The 18,989-nt window shown below is 48.4% G+C and overlaps 1 protein-coding gene across 7 annotated transcripts in view; it reads right to left on the reverse strand.

Moving 5' to 3' along the window:
* PRKAG2 (protein kinase AMP-activated non-catalytic subunit gamma 2) overlaps positions 1-18,989 on the reverse strand; it is a 200,514-nt gene that overhangs the window by 34,374 nt on the left and 147,151 nt on the right. For all 7 annotated transcript variants that reach the window (XM_066237433.1, XM_066237432.1, XM_066237434.1 and 4 more), the window contains one exon: positions 6,737-6,840. In XM_066237433.1, coding sequence (XP_066093530.1) covers positions 6,737-6,840 — 104 coding nt within the window. The remainder of the gene's footprint in view (positions 1-6,736; positions 6,841-18,989) is intronic.

Below are 18,989 nucleotides of genomic sequence, written 5' to 3' on the forward strand. Positions count from 1 at the left end.
CTGTTCAAAGTGGACAAAACACAGATGTGGCCATTTGAAAGCACTGGCGTGCAGAGCATGAGCAGGATCAAGGAGCTACAATTCTAGAGAGAAAAGGAAAAAAAAGAAAATGACTTGCGTTCCACCATTGCTGTGGGACTTTTTTCTGAGGGCATTCTCAAAATCATCTTTCAATGGGTGACCTTCAACAGAAAACTGGAATCCATCAGAAGGAATCAAGTTCCCCCAGCAGGATGAATACAAAGAAAACTTCACCTAAGCACATCACAGACATGATGCTAAAAATCAAAGGCAAAGAGAAAATCAGCCAGAGGGAAAAAGACATTAACTTTCAAAGGAGCAACCATCAGATGGAGATGGACAGGGATACCCACATAAGCAGAAGGTAACTTTCCACATTCAAATGTGATGCCTGTTCTTTCAGAAATAGGGAAAAAAAGTCCTCTTTCCCCACTAGACCGTCTCTGACTAACCTGACATGTAAAAGCCCTACACAGCCCCTTTACTCTGCAGAGTTACTCAGGGTGTCCAATGGCCAGCATACAAGAAACACAAGGGAAAGGATTCTTTTTTTAAAAAAATTCAAGTGAGAGGAGGGGAGATAAGACAGACTCCCACATGTGCTCTGACCAGGATTCACGTGGAGACCCCTATCTGGGGCTAATGCTCTGCCCATCTGGGGCCAATGCTCACAACCAAGCTATTTTTAGTGCCTGAGGCATAGGCTCCAGAGCCATCCCTAGGGCTGGGAGCCAACACGCTGGAATCAATAAAGTCATGGCTGTAGGTGAGGAAGAGGAAAAGAGAGAGAGAGAGAGAGAGAGAGAGAAGGGAGAGGGGTAAGTATGGAGCAGCAGATAGTCATTTCTCCTGTGTGCCCTGACCGGGAATTGAACCTGGGACTTCCACATGCTGGGCTGATGCTCTACCACTGAACCAACCAGCCAGGGCCAAGGAAAGGACTCTGATTGAGCCAGAGACACATGTTGCAGACACACAGGCCAGAAACGTGGGCATTAGAAACCAATCGTGCGTGCTGACCAGTTATTTCTGAGCAGAAGCACAATGCTGATGCTAAGGTCAACGGCAGGGAGACGGAAAAACTCCGGGAAGGAGCAGTCCAATGGCTGGAGAACGGTAAGAACTGAAGCTGAGACATGCCCTCCCTTCGGTGGGAGAAAGTCAAACAAGCAGACAATGAGGAGGATGCCCAGGGTGAAGGGACACGTCTCCTACTTCTGATTGGCTTTTCCACGGCTCAGCCTGGACGTTCTGTGTAATGAAGTGGGATTCACAGGTAGCACTGTGGGGGCTTATGGGGCTTGTTCAGCCTGCTATCAGCATGCGAGCCAAAAAGAATAAATGCTTTAATTTTCTACCCTATGTGCACCCCACCAGCGGTCGGCAGAGAAAGAGTCACTGCTTTAATTTCCCTCCATGCACCGCTGACATGTCTACACATCAAGGAGGGAGTCATGATTCCACCTTCTATATAAAAACCTAATAGGATACTCTATCCTGGATGAGATACACTCACAGTGCCTTAACAGAGAGAGTTTCTCAATGTACCGGGTTCTGTGACATGACCCCACCGCTTCTGCGGCTGGCTTGGTCACCCTTTTCGCAACAAGGAAGCCTTCCTTCCTTGACTACCTATTAAAGCCTAGTGCACCTTTAACTGTGGTCTCTGCAATAAAACCTGCCCACATCACCCCAATCAGAAGTTGTGCCCCCTCCTCCAATCCCCACACTAACAAATTAATCTTCTTTCTGCTCCTGTGGAGTTTCCCTGGTGACCCCTTAGGTTTAAAAATGTCAGAGTAAAAAAAAAGAAACATTTTTGACCACTTTCTCCTCTCAAAAAGTTATCCCCAAACTACACAGAGGACCCACCAGACATAGAATGAACCGCACATCAAAGGTGGCAGATTAAAAAAGAGACACGCAGCTCTCTCTTCAGTAACATGGGCGGCTAAAGGCGATGGAAGGATGCCTTCGATGTTCTAAGTAAAAGTGACTTTCACTAGGGGATTCTGTTATTCCATATTCCCAGCAGCCCATAAACTGAGGATAAGGACTATGGGTTCCTTTTCACAGGCTTGGCTTCCACTTTTACTCTTTTCTGGAATATGACTAGGTTGTTGTTTCATCTACTTATTAACCTGGTTCTAAGAATGATTCAGTTTGCTGAGGAATCTTTCTGGATATTGATGACGGCCAGCTATCTCTCTCAGTTTCAAGTCACTTGTTCATCAGACGACCCAAGAGAAAAAGTATCCTATGATGTCCTGTCGTGTGCTTCAGCCTGGGTCACCGGGAGGCCAAGCCCGCCAGCCTGCACGCAGTTTATTGGGGACCACAATCCCAGGAGCAGCCGTGGAGGACAGAAGGGCTGAGAACAGGCTGGCAGGTGGGCCTGGATGTGGGTGGGTGACTGAGTCGGCCACAAGTGTGAGCGGACGCCCATTCCACTTGAATTTTCTTAGGACCGTTCACGTGGAGGGCGCCAGGGAAGCGTTTATCCACTGGTTTATGTCCTCCACTGGTTAAGCACCCTGTGCTGGGCTGAGGCGGCTGGCGGCTGGAGGAACAGGTGGCTGGCATGAAATGGCCCGCGAGAGGCAGACAAGATGACTAGAGACCTCACTCCAGGCTGATGGGAGATTTCATCAATATTCTCTTTGGGGCCAGATGAGCCATTAATTCACTTACTGAGCTGTCCGACTCTACCCTTACCCATCCGAACACCATGAGGGGCTCGGCCAACTGTCTAGCTGAAACCCAGATACACCGGTCATGGCACCGCCACAGCTGTGAGCAGCCCAAAAAGGCACACTTTTTGCAGTGGTGGGGTTCAGCCGGTTCACACCGGTTCGGTGGAACCGACACTTAATTTTTTTGTTGAGTTTGGCAAATGAATTAAAATGGCACTTGTCATCAGGGTTCTCTCTAAGGTGGCCGCCTGGGCAGCTGCCCAGTGTGGAAATCACAGATTTTACATTCCTCACTCTTTTTTTAATATTCATCTATCTGCGCAACAGCGTATTCTGAGTGCCTGTAGTAATGTGCATTCTGTCCATAGGTGAAAAAAATTGTAAGTGAGGACGCCAATCAAGAAGCAATATGGGCCTGACCTGTGGTGGCGCAGTGGATAAAGCATCAACCTGGAAACGCTGAGGTCACCGGTTCAAAACCCTGGGTTTGCCTGGTCAGGGCACATGTGGGAGTTGATGCTTCCTGCTCCTCCCCCCCCCCCTCTCTCCTCTCTATAATGAATAAATAAAAAAATCTTTAAGAAAAAAAATATTAAAAAAAAAAAAAAAAAAAAAAAGAAGCAATATGGAAGCCCTGGCCAGTTGGCTCAGCAGTAGAGCGTCGGCCTGGTGTGTAGAAGTCCCAGGTTCAATTCCCAGTCAGGGCACACAGGAGAAGCGCCTATCTGCTTCTCCATCCTTCTCCCTCCTTCCTCTTTCTCTCTTCACCTCCTGCAGCCAAGGCTCCATTGGAGCAAAGTTGGCCCGGGCACTGAGGATGGCTCTGTGGCCTCTGCCTCAGGTGTTAGAATGGCCCTGGTTGCAACAGAGCGACGCCCCAGATGGGCAGAGCATCGCCCCCTGGTGGGCATGCAGGGTGGATCCTGGTCAGGTGCATACGGGAGTCTGACTGCCTCCTCGCTTCTAACTTTGAAAAAATACCAAAAAGAAAAAAATAAAAGAAGCAATATGAAAATATCTTAACATTTTTATTTTTTGTCAGGTATTAATACTTTAAAATTCTTTCTCATAATCTATTTTTGTGAACTTCTTTTACTGTTCTTCTTTAGGTATTAAATGCATGCAATAACAAACTAGCTTTTGGTACATCGTGGTTGTTTTTTTATACTTAGGACAGCCATTAGGGCAGAGAACCAGTTGTTAAATTATTTGAATCCCACCACTGACCTTCTGTGACTTTTACTTTGGGTCAATTCATGATAGGCTTCTAGAGATGATTTCTTCCATTTTTTGCTAATAATCCATACAAACATCTCATCTGGGACTAAAACCCCCTCCCCACCTGCTGTGCCTCAGGCACCAGGCCACTCCCTACAATGCGTCTAACCTCCTCAGAGCTTGGCAACCTACCCTTACGCATTACACTAGGGCGTGACTCACCAGAACCTGGTTTAATGCCCACGGGCAGCCTCCTGTACTCTCTCCACCTATCCTGGGCTTTAAAGTCCTCTCATACCACCAATTATCATTTTTCCAATCTGAAGATTCTTTTCCTCAAGAATGAAAAAGCGCGCATGAGCTGAAGAGTTTCACTTCCTCCTCCCCAACGGCACCTGTGGCAAGAACCCTGGGCGGCAGGGGTGGGCCGTCAGCCATGCTGGAAGCTGTCGGTGACACTGCTCCCTGGATCTGACAGGCAATAGGCAGCAACACTTGATGTGCCTCATGAGACACCTGCCAGTCAGAGGGTGAGGCTTGGGGGTGGGGAGGTGCAGGCCAGAGCATCAGACACCACTCCGAGGAAGCTGTTCTGCACGCACCCTGCTGGCCACACGACACTTGGTCTTTTGGAAGCAACACACACTGATCCGAGTGGCTTCTCTGACACATTTAAGGAGTGACCCAGAAAAGCTGTTCTCAAGGGGATCAGAGCAAGGTAACACCTAGCAGCAAGTACAGGCTCCGGTTCACACGGCCCGTGCCCAACCAAGTAACAGCCGGGGGCCAGGGGGAGTCCCGTCACACCCCAGCAGGAGAGTGGCGGGACAGATGTCTACAGTTTGGAGAATAAAATGGCAAAAAAACGTGCTTTCTTCTGCAGACGATTACTTTCCTTTTGAGGCACGGTTCCTGGCTTCTCTGGGACAGACTGAACAACGAACAAGAAGCTGCCAGGTGACCACAGAGCCTGAGCATCTGTCCCCGTGAATTTTGACCTGTCAGGCCAAACGCTGGGTGTACACCACACCTGGCCACAAGCAGGTGCCGGTGATGGAAGGGACAGAGGGTGCACAGGAAGGATGCTGCCCCAGAAATACCTCTGGCTCCTGCTGAGTCACCTCCCCACCCCCATCCACACCCACAGCCTGGGTGGGAGGACCCCTCAGGGACCCCTGACCAAGCAGGAGAAGCCAGGATCACTTGACAGATGTTCCTCGCGGCAGGCAGGCTGGCCCCACACTTTGGCTAAATTCTAAACTCAGAAGCAAGTCCATGTCCTGGCCAAGGGAGAGGCCGAGGGAGCGCAGACACAGGTCACAGTGGCCGGCCATCACTCTCCAGGTGGCGGGAAACCAGTGGTCAGGACCCCAGGTTCCTGAAACAGGGAGCCTCCTGGGGGGGCAGCAGTCCTCCTGGGGAACGTCCAATTTCTAGTTCTCTATCGAAATCTGCTGATAGAGGCCGAGGCCATGCACCTTCAAGTCCTGCCCTGTCCGTCCCTTTCCCCCCTACAATGCTGCCTTTGGACACTTGCCTCTGCTGTGTGTCAGATTCGGAGAATCTTCTGGTTTCAGAGGGACCCTGAAGGCTACCTGGTCCACAGTGAGTTCAGCTCGATGGTACAAAATAAAGGAGGTCAAGTGACAAAAGTCTGTTGTATTTCTCTATGCTAACAACCACCAGCACCACAACAAAAACACAACTGAAAATGAAACTGAAAAAGAACGAGACCATTTTTAGATTCCTGAGGAGTGCAGGCAAGGTGGCTACCTCTGGAGTCCAGGTGTGCTCTGAAGACAAACTATCTGAGAAGCTGCTGGAAGGGGAGTGGACCAGACTGGTGAGGGGCGGGGAGCAGTCCCGGAGCGTGGGGGCATGGATGGCAGAGATGGCCGAGCCCAAGCGCAGTGCTCCCGGGACAGCCGAGGACCAAGGGGAAGAGGTACCTGCGTAGCCACCTCCCCGCCCCCCACCGTGGGTCTCCTCTTAGATCTGACTCTGCAGGGTTTCCACCCTTCTGAGCCTCCGCCAGTCCCTCAGGGGTTCCCGTACGAATGACCCGAATACAGTAATGATTCCCTAAATTCATGGCTCTGCTGCTACTTCTGGGGAATGCAACTGAGGCCAATCCTGCCTGGCAAAGATTTATGTCTAACAGAGACGTTAAAACACACACACACACACATAAGGGTAACACTTGGTGTCCCCTGCATGTGTTATTCAGGACTTTTCACATATAATTCTGAGTCATCTTAGTATGCAGTGATCCGTACCAAGCACCGTTTCAACATCAAAACGGTCAGGTTCAAATTTTCTGCTAACAGAGATCAACAGAGTCCTTTCAGGAGGTGGTCCACCATAGTCATTTCTAACCTGTATCATTTCAAATTAATTTATGATACAGTCTACTAAAGAGAAAGAAGAAAAGCATCAGGACACACACTGAAGGAGGCAGCGGTTCATGTCGATTAGCTCAGGCTCTGACACACACAACGCAGACTGTGGCAGGTCCCGCACTCAAAGTTTGAGTGCTGGCGTTCTAGAACCTGAAGCTTTGGGATTTAAGTTCTTTAACTCTAGCACCCGAGTTTCCTGACCTGCAGAGAGAGGACAGGAACGGCCTGCTCCCCATGTGACCACCACGGAGGTGACGGTTTCAGACACAGCCCTTGGCATGGTGCCCAATGTACGGAGTGAACCCACTCCGTGTCCCACTGGTACTTCTGGACCGGGACGAACGACCCCAGGAGGTCACCGTCCAAACAGTACAGCAATAGTACACGAACCCCAGACACACTCACTTGTAAGGTTGTGTCGAAGACGACGAGCTTGGAGCTGGTGGGAACGATGTCATAACATTTGTGGGACCTCATGAATCGCATGTAAACGCCGCTTTCCGAGTCTTCTGTTAAAAAGAAGAAAGAAAAAAAGAAAAGGGCAACTATCAGTAATGAGAAAGGACTTCCTCCGCCAGAGGAGGAGTAGGTATGAAAAGCTTAGCACTAACAGAGTTCATATAAAACATGAAATGTTTTCCCCTAAGAACGAGAAGTCCACATAGACCGTGCACTCTTACTGACGCAATGCTGGGCAGGAGGTCTCGCTGGTGCAACAAGGTAAGGAGTGAAAAAAAAAATGAAGCGTGCAGATAGAAAAGGAAAAAAGCAAAATTGTCTTTACTTGCAGACCTTATGATTTTCTACATAGAAAATGCCTTAAGAACCTACAAAAAGTTTCCAGATCTTTAAAAATAAAAAAAGAGGTTAGCACACTCACAGAAGGCAGAGTTAATAAAGAACAAACAAAAAACACGCTACTGTATTTCTATCTACTAGTGGTGAATAATTGCAAATGAAAAAAAAATTTTCCCTGGTTGGTTAGCTCCATCAGTTAAGAGCACTGTCCTGAAACAACAAGGTTGTGAGTTCGATCCCCAGTCAGGGCACACACGGGAAGCAGCCAGTGAATACACGATTGAGTGGAACAACAGATGAATGCTTCCGTTCCCCTCCCCCCCCTCCCTTTCTCTCTTTCTGAAAAAAGAAAAAAGAAAATAAAAAAGAAATTCAGCCCTGGCAGGATAGCTCAATTGATTGGAACATTGTCCCAGAGCCTGGAATTTTACATGCAGGAGCATGTGAATTTCCCTTCCCCCCTCTCTCTTTCTCTCTCCCTGTCTCTCTCTCTCAAAAAAAAAAAAAAAAAAAAAAAAAAAGAGGAAAAAATATTTTACTGTGAAGGTACCATTTACATAAACATCAAGCGGAAATACCTACCCAAAAGCACACAGAAAAGGGTAACCACGTGGAAAGATGTCTTTCTCATTACTGAAATCTCTGTAAAAAGTTAACTGATGATAGGCAAAAGGGACAACAGTGTGTTATCAAGGGAGTTCGCAGCATATTTATTCATAAACAGAGTGGCACTGCCGTCCGCCCAGTGATGCAGAAACCCAGGCACCCCCTTTGTCACGTAGGCTCTTTCACCCTCACCAACTTATCACGACGCACTGTGGACTTCGTACCTACACCTCTCTCAAATCCACCCGTTCCTCTGCCCTCGCGGCCGCTGCCCTAGGTCTGATCAACACCTGAACTTCCTCACTGTCTCTGTTCTCCATCTCGTCCCCTTCCACAGCTGTCCACACTGTTTGCCGAATGCCCTTGCCAGACGTGAATCTAGTCACACCACCTCTCTGCTGAGAACAGCTTCTTCTAATGACTTCAGGAAAAAAAAAAATAGCATCCTTGAAGCAACCCAGGGGATCCTGTCCTGAAAAGGACTTCCTCCAGCCACCAAGTCTTCCCTTAGTCCTTCCTGAAGGCGACTCTTTCTTCTCCCATGGGGCCTTTGATGGCAGGGTCCTAGCACTGGAATACATTTTTCATCTCACAGCGATCTAGTTAAATCCTCCTTCGCTAGCCCTCTCTGCTCATTGGCGTGACCGAGATGCTGGGGAATCAGAATTTGAACCCGGGACCTCTTGACTCCAAAGCTGTGCTCTTTGCTGGGATGATCGCCCCACTGCCCCGGCCTGCAGTGACCCCGACTCCTAGCATTCATGGCTCAGCTCAGAGCGCATCTCCAAGACATCTTCCCAACTCCCCTTAGCCTGCACTGAGCCGCACAGTTTGGGACAACATACATGACCCAGACACTGTCTGGGAAGGAAAAAATTACCGTTGTCAAGTACTTAGCCAAATAAAAGTAAAAAAAAAAAAAGGTGCTCAGCCCAACAGAAGTTAAATGGCACGACACTAACCTAACCAAAGCTCCTTGGTGTGGAAAGGACCCTTGTTATTCTTTTATTTCTGGCTGTGGTGAGAAGCAGCCCTGCCGACTGGTTGGTCAGCTTCATGCCAAACCTCTATTTCCAGTTCTTCCCTCTCTGCTCAGGACACTGTAATCCCTAACTTCTCCATCGCAGTCAGCCCCTGGACAGCTCCCTCCTCAACTATCCCCAGTTTGTACTGGTGAACGAAGTCCAACATCTGGGTCTCCGTGCCCCGGCTTCTCTGTCACCTGCGTCCAGGTGTCCTGTTCTTCTGTCTGGGCAAACGGTTCCCTGCTAGGTTCCCTGCTGTCCTCCGTCTTACTTCCTTGAACTGTTCCTTCCACTACAACATCCTCCCTTTACCCTTCCTTGTCCGATTCCAACCCCACCAGAATGCTCACTACGGAACAGGCACCTCTGTGATGTAACACCAGCTGTGACACGACCTCCTTTAAAGTATTGATATGTAACAACTGCGAGAGGCATGCCTTCACTTCTCCAGTGTTACATGAGCAAACAGAGGCTCGTAGGAGCTAAGGAGCTAGCCTAGTGTTGGGATGGTTAGGAAGGGATCATGGTGGGACTTCAATCTGTCCAAGACGCCAGCACTCCTCACGGAAACCCTGCTGCTGCGTCTGTGCAAGAATGCATTTGGCCGGCCGGTCCTCGTGGAGAGCTGCTGTCTATGAGGTATTGTCCTAGGTGTTGAGCACAACGGCGAACACAACAGACACAGTCCTTACCCTCCAAGCTCACACGCTGCAAAGAACGAGGGTGCCTGGTGATAAGCAATGGGACAGAAGTCCTGGACCACAGAGGAATGCACAGGTGGTCACCACCCAAGCCAGAAAATGTGAGAAAGGTATACAAGGACCTCCTCCCCTGAATACTGTAGGGCAAGGGTAGTCAACTGTTTTATACCTACCACCCACTTTTGTATCTCTGTTAGTAGTAAAATTTTCTAACCACCCACCGGTTCCACAGTAATGCTGATTTATAAAGTAGAGAAGTAGCTTTACTTTATAAAATTTATAAAGCAGAGTTACAGCAAGTTAAAGCATATAATAATAATTACTTACCAAGTACTTTATGTCAGATTTTTGCTAAGTTTAGCAGAATAAATCTTTATAAAACAACTTACTGTAGTTAAATCTTTTTATTTATACTTTGGTTGCTCCACTACTGCCCACCATGAAAGATGGAATGCCCACTAGTGGGCGGTAGGGACCAGGTTGACTACCACTGCTGTAGGGCATCCTCTCTGTAGTTCTCATCAATCACCACCTTGTATCTTGTTCACAGTGACTTGGAAACTCTCATATTCTTTTGTTTCCTGGATACTTTGTTCAGGAGTTGGGTCCCACCTCTTTGAGGGCGGAGCAGCTACAGAAATGACTTAGAATTCTTCCATACAGGAGAGCTGTCTTCCCGCCTATCTCAGTGTGCATTCACGAAGTTTATTTTATACCGAGTTACAATCCCTTAGGGTTAGTCGGAGGTTGTGCTCAACCCAGTAGGGCATTCCCCTCCACGGATGGATCTGGGTTGCGGGGCACGTTCCCAGTTCCTTCAAGGCTGCCTGGTCTTTCACTTCTCCCCAGGTCCTCTCTAGACTTACCTGCTCAGACCTGCTGTCCCCACATCTGCGGGGACTTGCAGGGAGCTGGGCCCCTGGGGTCCCCCTCCCACCGTGTACGCATCCTCAGGCAGTGAGGGTTGTGTGAAGGGAGAGAGGAGCTCCCTGGGTCCTTCCCTGAGCACCCACCAGCCAGCCTCCCGACCATGAGAGCTGGGTTTCCTTCAGCACTAACATCTCACACTGTATGGCACATCTGTTACAATGAACAAACCGATAAAATAATAATGGAACAAATTATTAAGAGAGGTCCGTTCATTACTGAAATTTCCTGTTTTTCTCTCTCCAAGATAGCCCATGATGTCTGGCTGTGTCTCCTGAGGCTCCTTGTGGCTGTGATAGCTTCTTGGACCTTCCTTGTTTTGCTGACCTGGGTGGTTCTGAAGTGGGCCGGGCAGGTACCTCAGAGGATGCCCTGTGACTGCAAGGTCTTGATGTTTTTCTCATGATTAGACTGGGGGGGTTCTAAGGCTTGAGGAAGATATACATTTTTGAAAATGCAAAAAAGCTTGACCCAACAAAGCAAAAAGCAAAGTATTAAATATGTAACACAAATGACCACAAAATATATCTGGGTTCACGATATGCATAGATTGCTACTGATGTCATAAAATAGCAACAGTAACAAAAGTGTTAGCATTTAAGCTAGGGAAAGAAAGTAGAACATTCTAAACATGCCATTGCTTCCCTATACATGGTATAAGCTTTCTGAGGTCAGGTGGCCTCCTCTTGTGCGTTATTTACATCATGAGGAAGCCTCCCCATGCACTTGAAGGGAAAAGGGCACCGGGATAGAGAAAACGAGAGTAATTTGGAGTTGAACCAAAAAGAAAAAAACAACAAAACCATTCAACAATAAAAGGTTATTTGGAATGCACTATTAAAATTCCCGAGGAGGCAATGCAGTTCAAACTCTCGTTATTTCACAGGTAACTGGGATTAAGATATTATCGCAGTGTTCCATTCTTTGGTTAGTTTATGTCCTGCTGGACAGATGCAGAATTACAGAGCGTTACATCGGCACTTGAGCTGTTGGTGGTCTACCAGAGGAGTCTGTCTGTGGAATACGATGACTTCCCACCATGCTTCCAAATAACAAGCTAACCCAGTATCATTGCTCAAGGGGGTTGCTGAAGAGTGCCCCTGGGAAAGTAGAAGGTTTAGGGTCAAGTGTCTAATTTGAGAAGGTTAACAAAACCATGCGAAACTGCCACATCTGAGTTTCAGTGCAAACAACTCAACGCATACACGACAGGAATGTGTTAAAATCAAGTGAGCTGAGCAAGAAAAAATAGGCAATTACGGGAAACACAGAAGTAAAAAAAATAAACAGAAAAGATTAAACTCAAGTGCATTTTCCTTTAGAAACAGGAATAGCAACAGAGTCAAAGCTGAAATATAATTTTACAGGACTTGAATAAGGTAGCAGAATGAACAAACGCATTAGATCTGGTTCTTTTTCATGCTTTTTGCTTCCGGTTTCACGTGTGCTGGGTGCCAGGTATCCCACTGACCAGGGAGACACGTACGCTCTTCCCGGCTGGGAGCAAAGAGGTATGTGGCAAGAAGAAAAAGCATAGCTAAGCAAAGGCTCATTCGTGGTTTCCCCAATTAGTTGCTTCAAGGAGCTGCAGGACACGGTCAAGGAATGTTTCAGAACAGCAACACAGTGACCTCAAAAATCATACGTGACTCCCACCAGGGTTTCAAAATGGCTTTGTCTGTAATTCTAGGAACTGCATGGCTGTGGCATCCATCACAGCCGTGTTTCTTCTTTCTCAGGAAACAGACCCAACCGAGCTGCAAACAGGCAGCGAGGACAAGGTCAGCCCCTGGGGGTGGGGATGGGGGGTGTCAAGCTCCGAACTGCCAGACAGGTCAGGAGCGTAAGGACCACCTTGACAATGACAAAGCCAGGAACCACACACTGTCCCGCCACTTGGGGCCAAACACGCTTTCAGCAACTGGGAGAGGTTTCTTTCTCTCTTCTGCACCAATTAAAGGGATTTGATCAAGGAGCACAGGTTGAGTTCTGTTCGCTGCTATTCCAACATCGACTGAGAGAAATGCCCAGGCGTTTCTCTGCTTTAATCTACTAACATTACTTCCTTGGCACGTTCCTTCAGAGACCACGGTTCCCTTGCTTTCCTAGAACACAGCCTGCTTGCTCACAGCGCTGGTGCGGGGCTCACCATGCCAATGTTTACATAGGAGTCTGGCCCATGTTTCAAAGGCCAGGTGAATCATTTGTTTTTTTCCTTGCGTGCTGTCGTCTGGTTCTGATGTCAGGATCAAGCCAGCCTCACAGAACAAGCTGGGAAGTTGTCACACTTTCCTGTGCCCTAAAATAATTCAAATACCCGAGGTATTAGCTGTTCCTTGGAGGATTTACACAGAATTCACCATCAGCAGGCTGAATGTCAGGCTTCTTTTGCAGGGGCAGAGGAAGAGTAAGCACTTCTAATTATTTAGTAAACACACACACACACACACACACACAGCTTTACGGAGACATAATTCACATCTATCCGGTCCACCCATGTCAAGCATGTAATTCAATTAACAACTTTTCATTTCTTTTAGGGTGATAAAATCAAAGGACTCATCAACCAGGAAAAGACAAATTTGTAAAATAGATTTTAAAACGATTGAAAGATTAAAAAAAATGTATTGGTACAGGCCCTGGCTGGTTGGCTCAGCGGTAGAGCGTTGGCCTGATGTGTGGAAGTCCTGGGTTTGATTCCCAGCCAGGGCACACAGGAGAAGCGCCCATCTGCTTCTCCACTCTTCCCCCTCTCCTTTCTCTCTTCCTCTCTCTTCTCTTGGCCTGCAGCCAAGGCTCCACTGGAGCAAAGTTGGCCCAGGCGCTGAGGATGGCTCCATGGCCACCACCTCAGGTGCTAGAATGGCTCTGATTACAACAGAGCAATGCCCCAGATGGGCAGAGCATCGCCCCCTGGTGGGCATGCCGGGTGGATCCCGGTTGGGTGCATGCAGGAGTCTGTCTGTCTGCCTCCCCACTCCTAACTTCGGAAAAATACAAAAGAAAATGTATTGGTAGTTTGATATAGACAGGTTTCTTTTAATGTTTTCTAAGTCTCTGCATTTTATAGTCAATGCTTTGCATTTTCGCTCATTCTGTTTTTGTTGACCGAGACTTACATTCTGTATTTGATGTCACTGGCTGCTGTCAGTTCAGTAGGAATGTAGGAGGGAAGAGATACATGAACACACTTAGCAAACCCTGCTGAACCACACAAGTGGCAGCCCAATTCAGTTCGTCCAGTTGGGTGAGGCACCCAAGTCCCCATCGTGCCCTGCAGTTTCAGATTCCAACAGGATGTACTCTAACTCGCTCAGAGTGACACATCACAGTTGACCAGAGCCTAAACTTCTGTCCATCGACACCAGCACATCTCTGGGGCTTAGCAACACGATGACTCCTTTTGCTGTGGGCCTCTGGCTACTGGAAATACAGCACATCATGGTTCTTGTAACAGGAGCAAGCACTATTAAGAATTACAATTTCATGTCAAAGTATGAATGAATGACTTGCAGAGGAAAAGTCACTGGCAAGAGGAGCTTCCTATATAAGCCCACGGGCTTCAGGTCCTCTCCTCAAGTATGTCAGCAAGATGGCCAGCCTTCCCCAGTGGGACTCTAGACACCCAGGTTCCCAGGGGAACAGGTGTTGAAGAGAAGTGGGCAGATCTAGACCAAACCTGGATCAGAAGTGCCATTACCTTCTGTGTGACCTTACATAATCCCTTTGAGTCTCAATCTCTTTGTTAAGTGGGGATGACATCATCTTCTTACAGGGTGATTCTGAGGAATGGGGATTGATCAACTCACACAGCCAATCACAAATGCCGCCGACTGGACAGGACACACCATATTCAGGTGAGAAAGTCGTCCAGTCGTGGTAAAGACTATGCTGTGCTGGATGATGCAGTATCGGTGACCTTGACTTTAAGTTTTACCTGAGTTGCTTTTTCGGTCCTTCTTATTGTCATCATCCGAGTCAATCTACAGTAGTACAGCAACCACTACAGGGCAGATCCAGCAGTGATGGCCACACCCACATTGTTCGATGCACCTGTGAAGTGACCAGCCAAATACTATGAGTGTTATGAGTGTTTCCTACTTAACCCAGGAAGAAAGGGAAGCTTGAAATAACTTGCCCGAGGCCTCAGGGCTTTTTAAGGAGAAGAAACAGGACATCTGACCAGGGTCTGATTCATGTTAATGAGGACACTAATTACATAATGCAACTTCAAGGATAGGGTAGGGGTGGAGGGGTCACACCCAAAGCTAAAGAAATCGAGGTGGAAGGGAGAGCCAATCAGAGGGAATAAACAAACACACGAGGATGTGGGTAGTGTTCCTGCCTGTGGAGGTCCTCACGGGAGGAGCAAACGTGATGTCTTGAGGAAAACGCGGTCTATGATCTAGAAAGACAACAGGTTCCTGTTGGCGACTTACTATTGGTTACAAATGACCCGAGGATAACCAAAAACACATGAATCATACCCTTCAGAAACCTCAACACCGTTAGGTAAGTTCACAGGAAACAGCTCCAAGAGAGACAGAAACAGCAAATTAAACAGATTAAAAAAAAAGTGATGAAAATTTAACCCCGAAGTCCCCAACTTCGTTTTTTCCCAGAAAGGACCTCACCCCGTGTTATTATCAGAGGTAAATCAGACTCTTTCCCCCTCACGTCAGCACAAGGGCAACCATGGAAGACAGACTAGCCTTTCCCCAGACACGAGACGACATAACAAGCAAGCCGTCACGCCTCTGCCCGCTGTTCCTGCCTGGGTATAACCCATACAGTCGGACTTCCCACTGAGGAGGGAGACACATGAGTCATCTTCCCCTCCCTCTGCCCCTGCACGGTGACACTGCTCTGTGACCAGTACTCATTTGGCAAACGGAAGCCCCTGCATAGCCTCACATAGCAATGCTTCAGCTTTTCCTAATAATGCAAACCCCTTGGAGTGCCAGGGTAAAAGTTTAAGCCCCCCCCCCAAATATTTACTAAAAAGCAGGTCTTAATCATCTCCATATCTCTGACACCTGGTAAACAGTGAGTCCTCCGTCCCCATCCACCCAGAGTTGGTATTTCAATGGCAAAGGAATGTGAGTGAATGCCTGTCTCCACCACGGCCCCGATCGCAAGATCCCGTGTGTAGTCCTGCCTGAGGGTTCTGGAAAGGCTTCCCGAAGGACGTGATCCAGTCTAAGATCCAGTGGCAGAGAGGACAGGGAAGAACACTCCAGGGAGAAGGAACAGCCTGTGTGAGGTGCGGACGGCGTGGAGAAGTGAAGGGAGATGGGAGGAGGAGACAGGGACCCCAGGAGGCAGCAGGGCAGGATGTGGCTCCAGCAAAGGGAAACCACTGAAGGCTGTAGGGCACAGATGTAGTGGGATGAGGCGATGTTTTCAGGAAGCATCTCTTAAGTGCATGCAGCCTGTAGAACTGGCCCGTGTTGAGGCTGGGAGAGATCTGGCAGCTTAACAGTTCAAGACAAGATGACAATGGCCAGTCCTTGGCAGTGGCAGAAGTGCCGGAGAGCACAATATCTCAAAAGCAGAACTCAGAGGGTCTGATTTCTTGGAGGTGGAAGCCTCAGAGAGTCACAGTGAAACATCGCTCTTGTTTAAAAAACAAACAGCCTGACCTGTGGTGGCACAGTGGATAAAGCGTCGACCTGGAAATGCTGAGGTTGCCGGTTTGAAACCCTGGGCTTGCCTGGTCAAGGCACATATGGGAGTTGATGCTTCCAGCTCCTCCCCACCTTCTCTCTCTGTCTCTCTCTCCTCTCTCTCCCTCTCTGTCTCTCTCTCTCCCTTTTTCTCTCCTCTCTAAAATGAATAAATAAAAAATTTAAAAAAAATTAAAAAACAAATTCAGTGGATATGGTGCCACTTACTGAATCAGGCTGAGAGAAGAGGGGACAGAAGGATAGACTCCTGCATGCGCCTCGACCGGGATCCAACCAGCAACCCTGTCTGAGGCCAATGCTCTGCCCATCTGGGGTTATGCTCACAAATGAGCTATTTCTATCACCTGAGGTGGAGGCTTCATGGAGCCATCCTCAGCATCTGGGGCCGATGCACTTGAACCAATCGAGCATGGCTGGGGGAGAGGGAAGGGAAAAAGAGAGAGAAAAGGGAGGGAGAGGGGTGGAGAAGCCAATGGTCGCTTCTCCTGTGTGCCCTGACCAGGAATAGAACTCAGGACATCCACATGCTGGGCCGATGCTCTACCACTGAGAACCAGCCAGGGCCCAGGGTGGCCTTTTTTTTTTGTATTTTTTCCAAAGTTAGACGTGGGAGACAGTCAGACAGACTCCCACATGCACCTGACCAGGATCTACCTGGCATGCCCACCAGGGGGCGATGCTCTGCCCATCTGGGGCGTTGCTCCGTGACAACCAGAGCCATTCTAGCACCTGAGGTGGAGGCCATGTAGCCATCCTCAGTGCCCGGGCCAACTTTGCTCCAATGGAGCCTTGGCTATGGGAGGGGAAGAGAGAGAGAGGGGAAGGAGAGGGGGAAAGGGTGGAGAAGCAGATGGGCGCTTCTCCTGTGTGCCCTGGCCGGGAATCAAACCCGGGACTTCCACACGCTGGGCCAATGCTCTACAGCTGAGCCAACTGGCAAGGGCTCAGGCTGGCTTTTTAAAAAAGGAGGAGGGAGGGCAGCAACTAGGACAGACAGGCTGTGAAATGCCTCAGAGATAACGAGCAGGCAACAGAAGACTCTGGTGAGGTCTGGCTGGAGATACCTATCTGGGATAATCAGTTATTAAAGCATCATGGTAACTCAATCCATGGGATTAAAACACTGGACAACAGGTGTCATGGTAACCAAAGCCATGAAAAGGTCTAGGATGAGGGTACAGAATGGGGCGGCGCCTAGGACAGGGTGTTGAGGAAGTCAGTCCAACATCTAATGCTTAAGAAAGAGCAAAGTGTGTGGTAGGGAAATGAGCTCACTGACCCAGTGGGGGGGGAAAAATGAGTAAGGACCATTAAGGAAAACAGCCAGCCGCCTACGAGGAATGTGGTGTGTGGGAGAAGGGAACAGTCATCTTTGTTGACTGTTACTCGGAGGACTGGTGCCCGTCTGCTGCGGTTTGCCAAAAGGCGCCATCGGTAAGCAGCACAGTGAGCTTGGTAAGAGCCGGAAAGACGCACTGCAGAGTGTGTAGGGGGGTGTGAGAAATCGGAGAGAGGATTTCCGAATAACGGATTATTTCCCATCGGTTATGCAGGCAGGCTCAGGGCACCAGCTCTCAAGGTCTGCACTTGCAGCCTGGTCCCCCCACCCCCACTTCCCAGATACCCGGAAGGGACTTATTAACCTGGAAGGGACCGATTTCTTCCCCCTCTATAAAGGGAGATGCTGAAAATATTTACTGCTGAAGGCTGTCCTGAGGATTAGATGAGCCATGTCTAAAGGACTTAGGACACGATACTTAGTATGTGCCTCCATTTTTTTTAAAGTAAATGCCACATGCTTTAGAGCAGTGTTTTTCAACCAGTGTGCTGTGGCACACTAGTGTGCCGTGAGACATGGTCAGATGTGAGTACAAATACATTTAGAAACTATATTATTAACTATATGTATAATATGTACTGTGTTAGAGTGTCATTTTGGTAGGTGTGCCCCAGGATTTTGTAAATGTAAAAAATGTGCTGCGGCTCAAAAAAGGTTGAAAATCACTGCTTTAGAGTATCAACAGTTTCCCGATTATAAAATTTACAGGTAAAATACAAAGTCGCAGGAGTCCTGCTATAACAACTTTTCAGGGTTTGTCCCCTGCCCCATGCAAAGTTGTAGCAGGGGACCACCCCCGGCCATTGGACAGTTGTCTGGACCATTGGTCTGGACTCCGGTCAGCTGACAGGTGAGGTCAGAGTGAAGTGCCCCGCAAGGAGCAAAGTTGGTCTGGAGAGAAAAGGTGATGGAGATCCCCCATTATGGAGACGACCCAAAGCATTGTCTTGGTGCCTGATGACTTTCTGTCACTTGGGAAGCCCGGGGAAAAGTCCCACGTTGGGAAATTCCTGACTCCTCTTGGGCACTCTCTCCTTTATGTAATAGGGATCTATCTTCCCACGTCAGGTAACGAAACCCTCTGAGTCTAGAAGACAGCCATTCTCTCTCATCGAATGTAATATATCATCAATGAGAAGCTATGTTCTGACTTCAGAGACAGTAAAATGCTTCCCTAAATCTGATTACATACAGTAAGCTTTTAATACAGGATCCACGATAGAAGACATTTAATTATAAACACTTTAAAAAATTGTAACTACTTTCATAACCCAGAAACAGTAAGAGATAAGTATGTAGACTCAGAAGGGAAAGGCAGAATTTGGATGACAGATTATCTGAGCCTTCTAATACTAGACGTCACATGATTGGGGTGCACCCCAGGCTGTGCTGTCACCACAAACCTGACACTTGAAGGTCTCTGCCACCAGAGGTCAGTACCGGTCACACTAGCCAAGTGCCCTCCAGCACCTCACTGAGCAGGTGCTCTAAAGCCCGGGGACAGGGAGTACATTCACAGGTTACCATGCGGCTAACGCACTGAGACGATTCCTTCTTAAGCAAGTGAGAGCAGGC

This window comes from Saccopteryx bilineata, chromosome 6 (assembly GCF_036850765.1).
Source record: "Saccopteryx bilineata isolate mSacBil1 chromosome 6, mSacBil1_pri_phased_curated, whole genome shotgun sequence".
Taxonomy (NCBI): Eukaryota; Metazoa; Chordata; class Mammalia; order Chiroptera; family Emballonuridae; genus Saccopteryx; species Saccopteryx bilineata.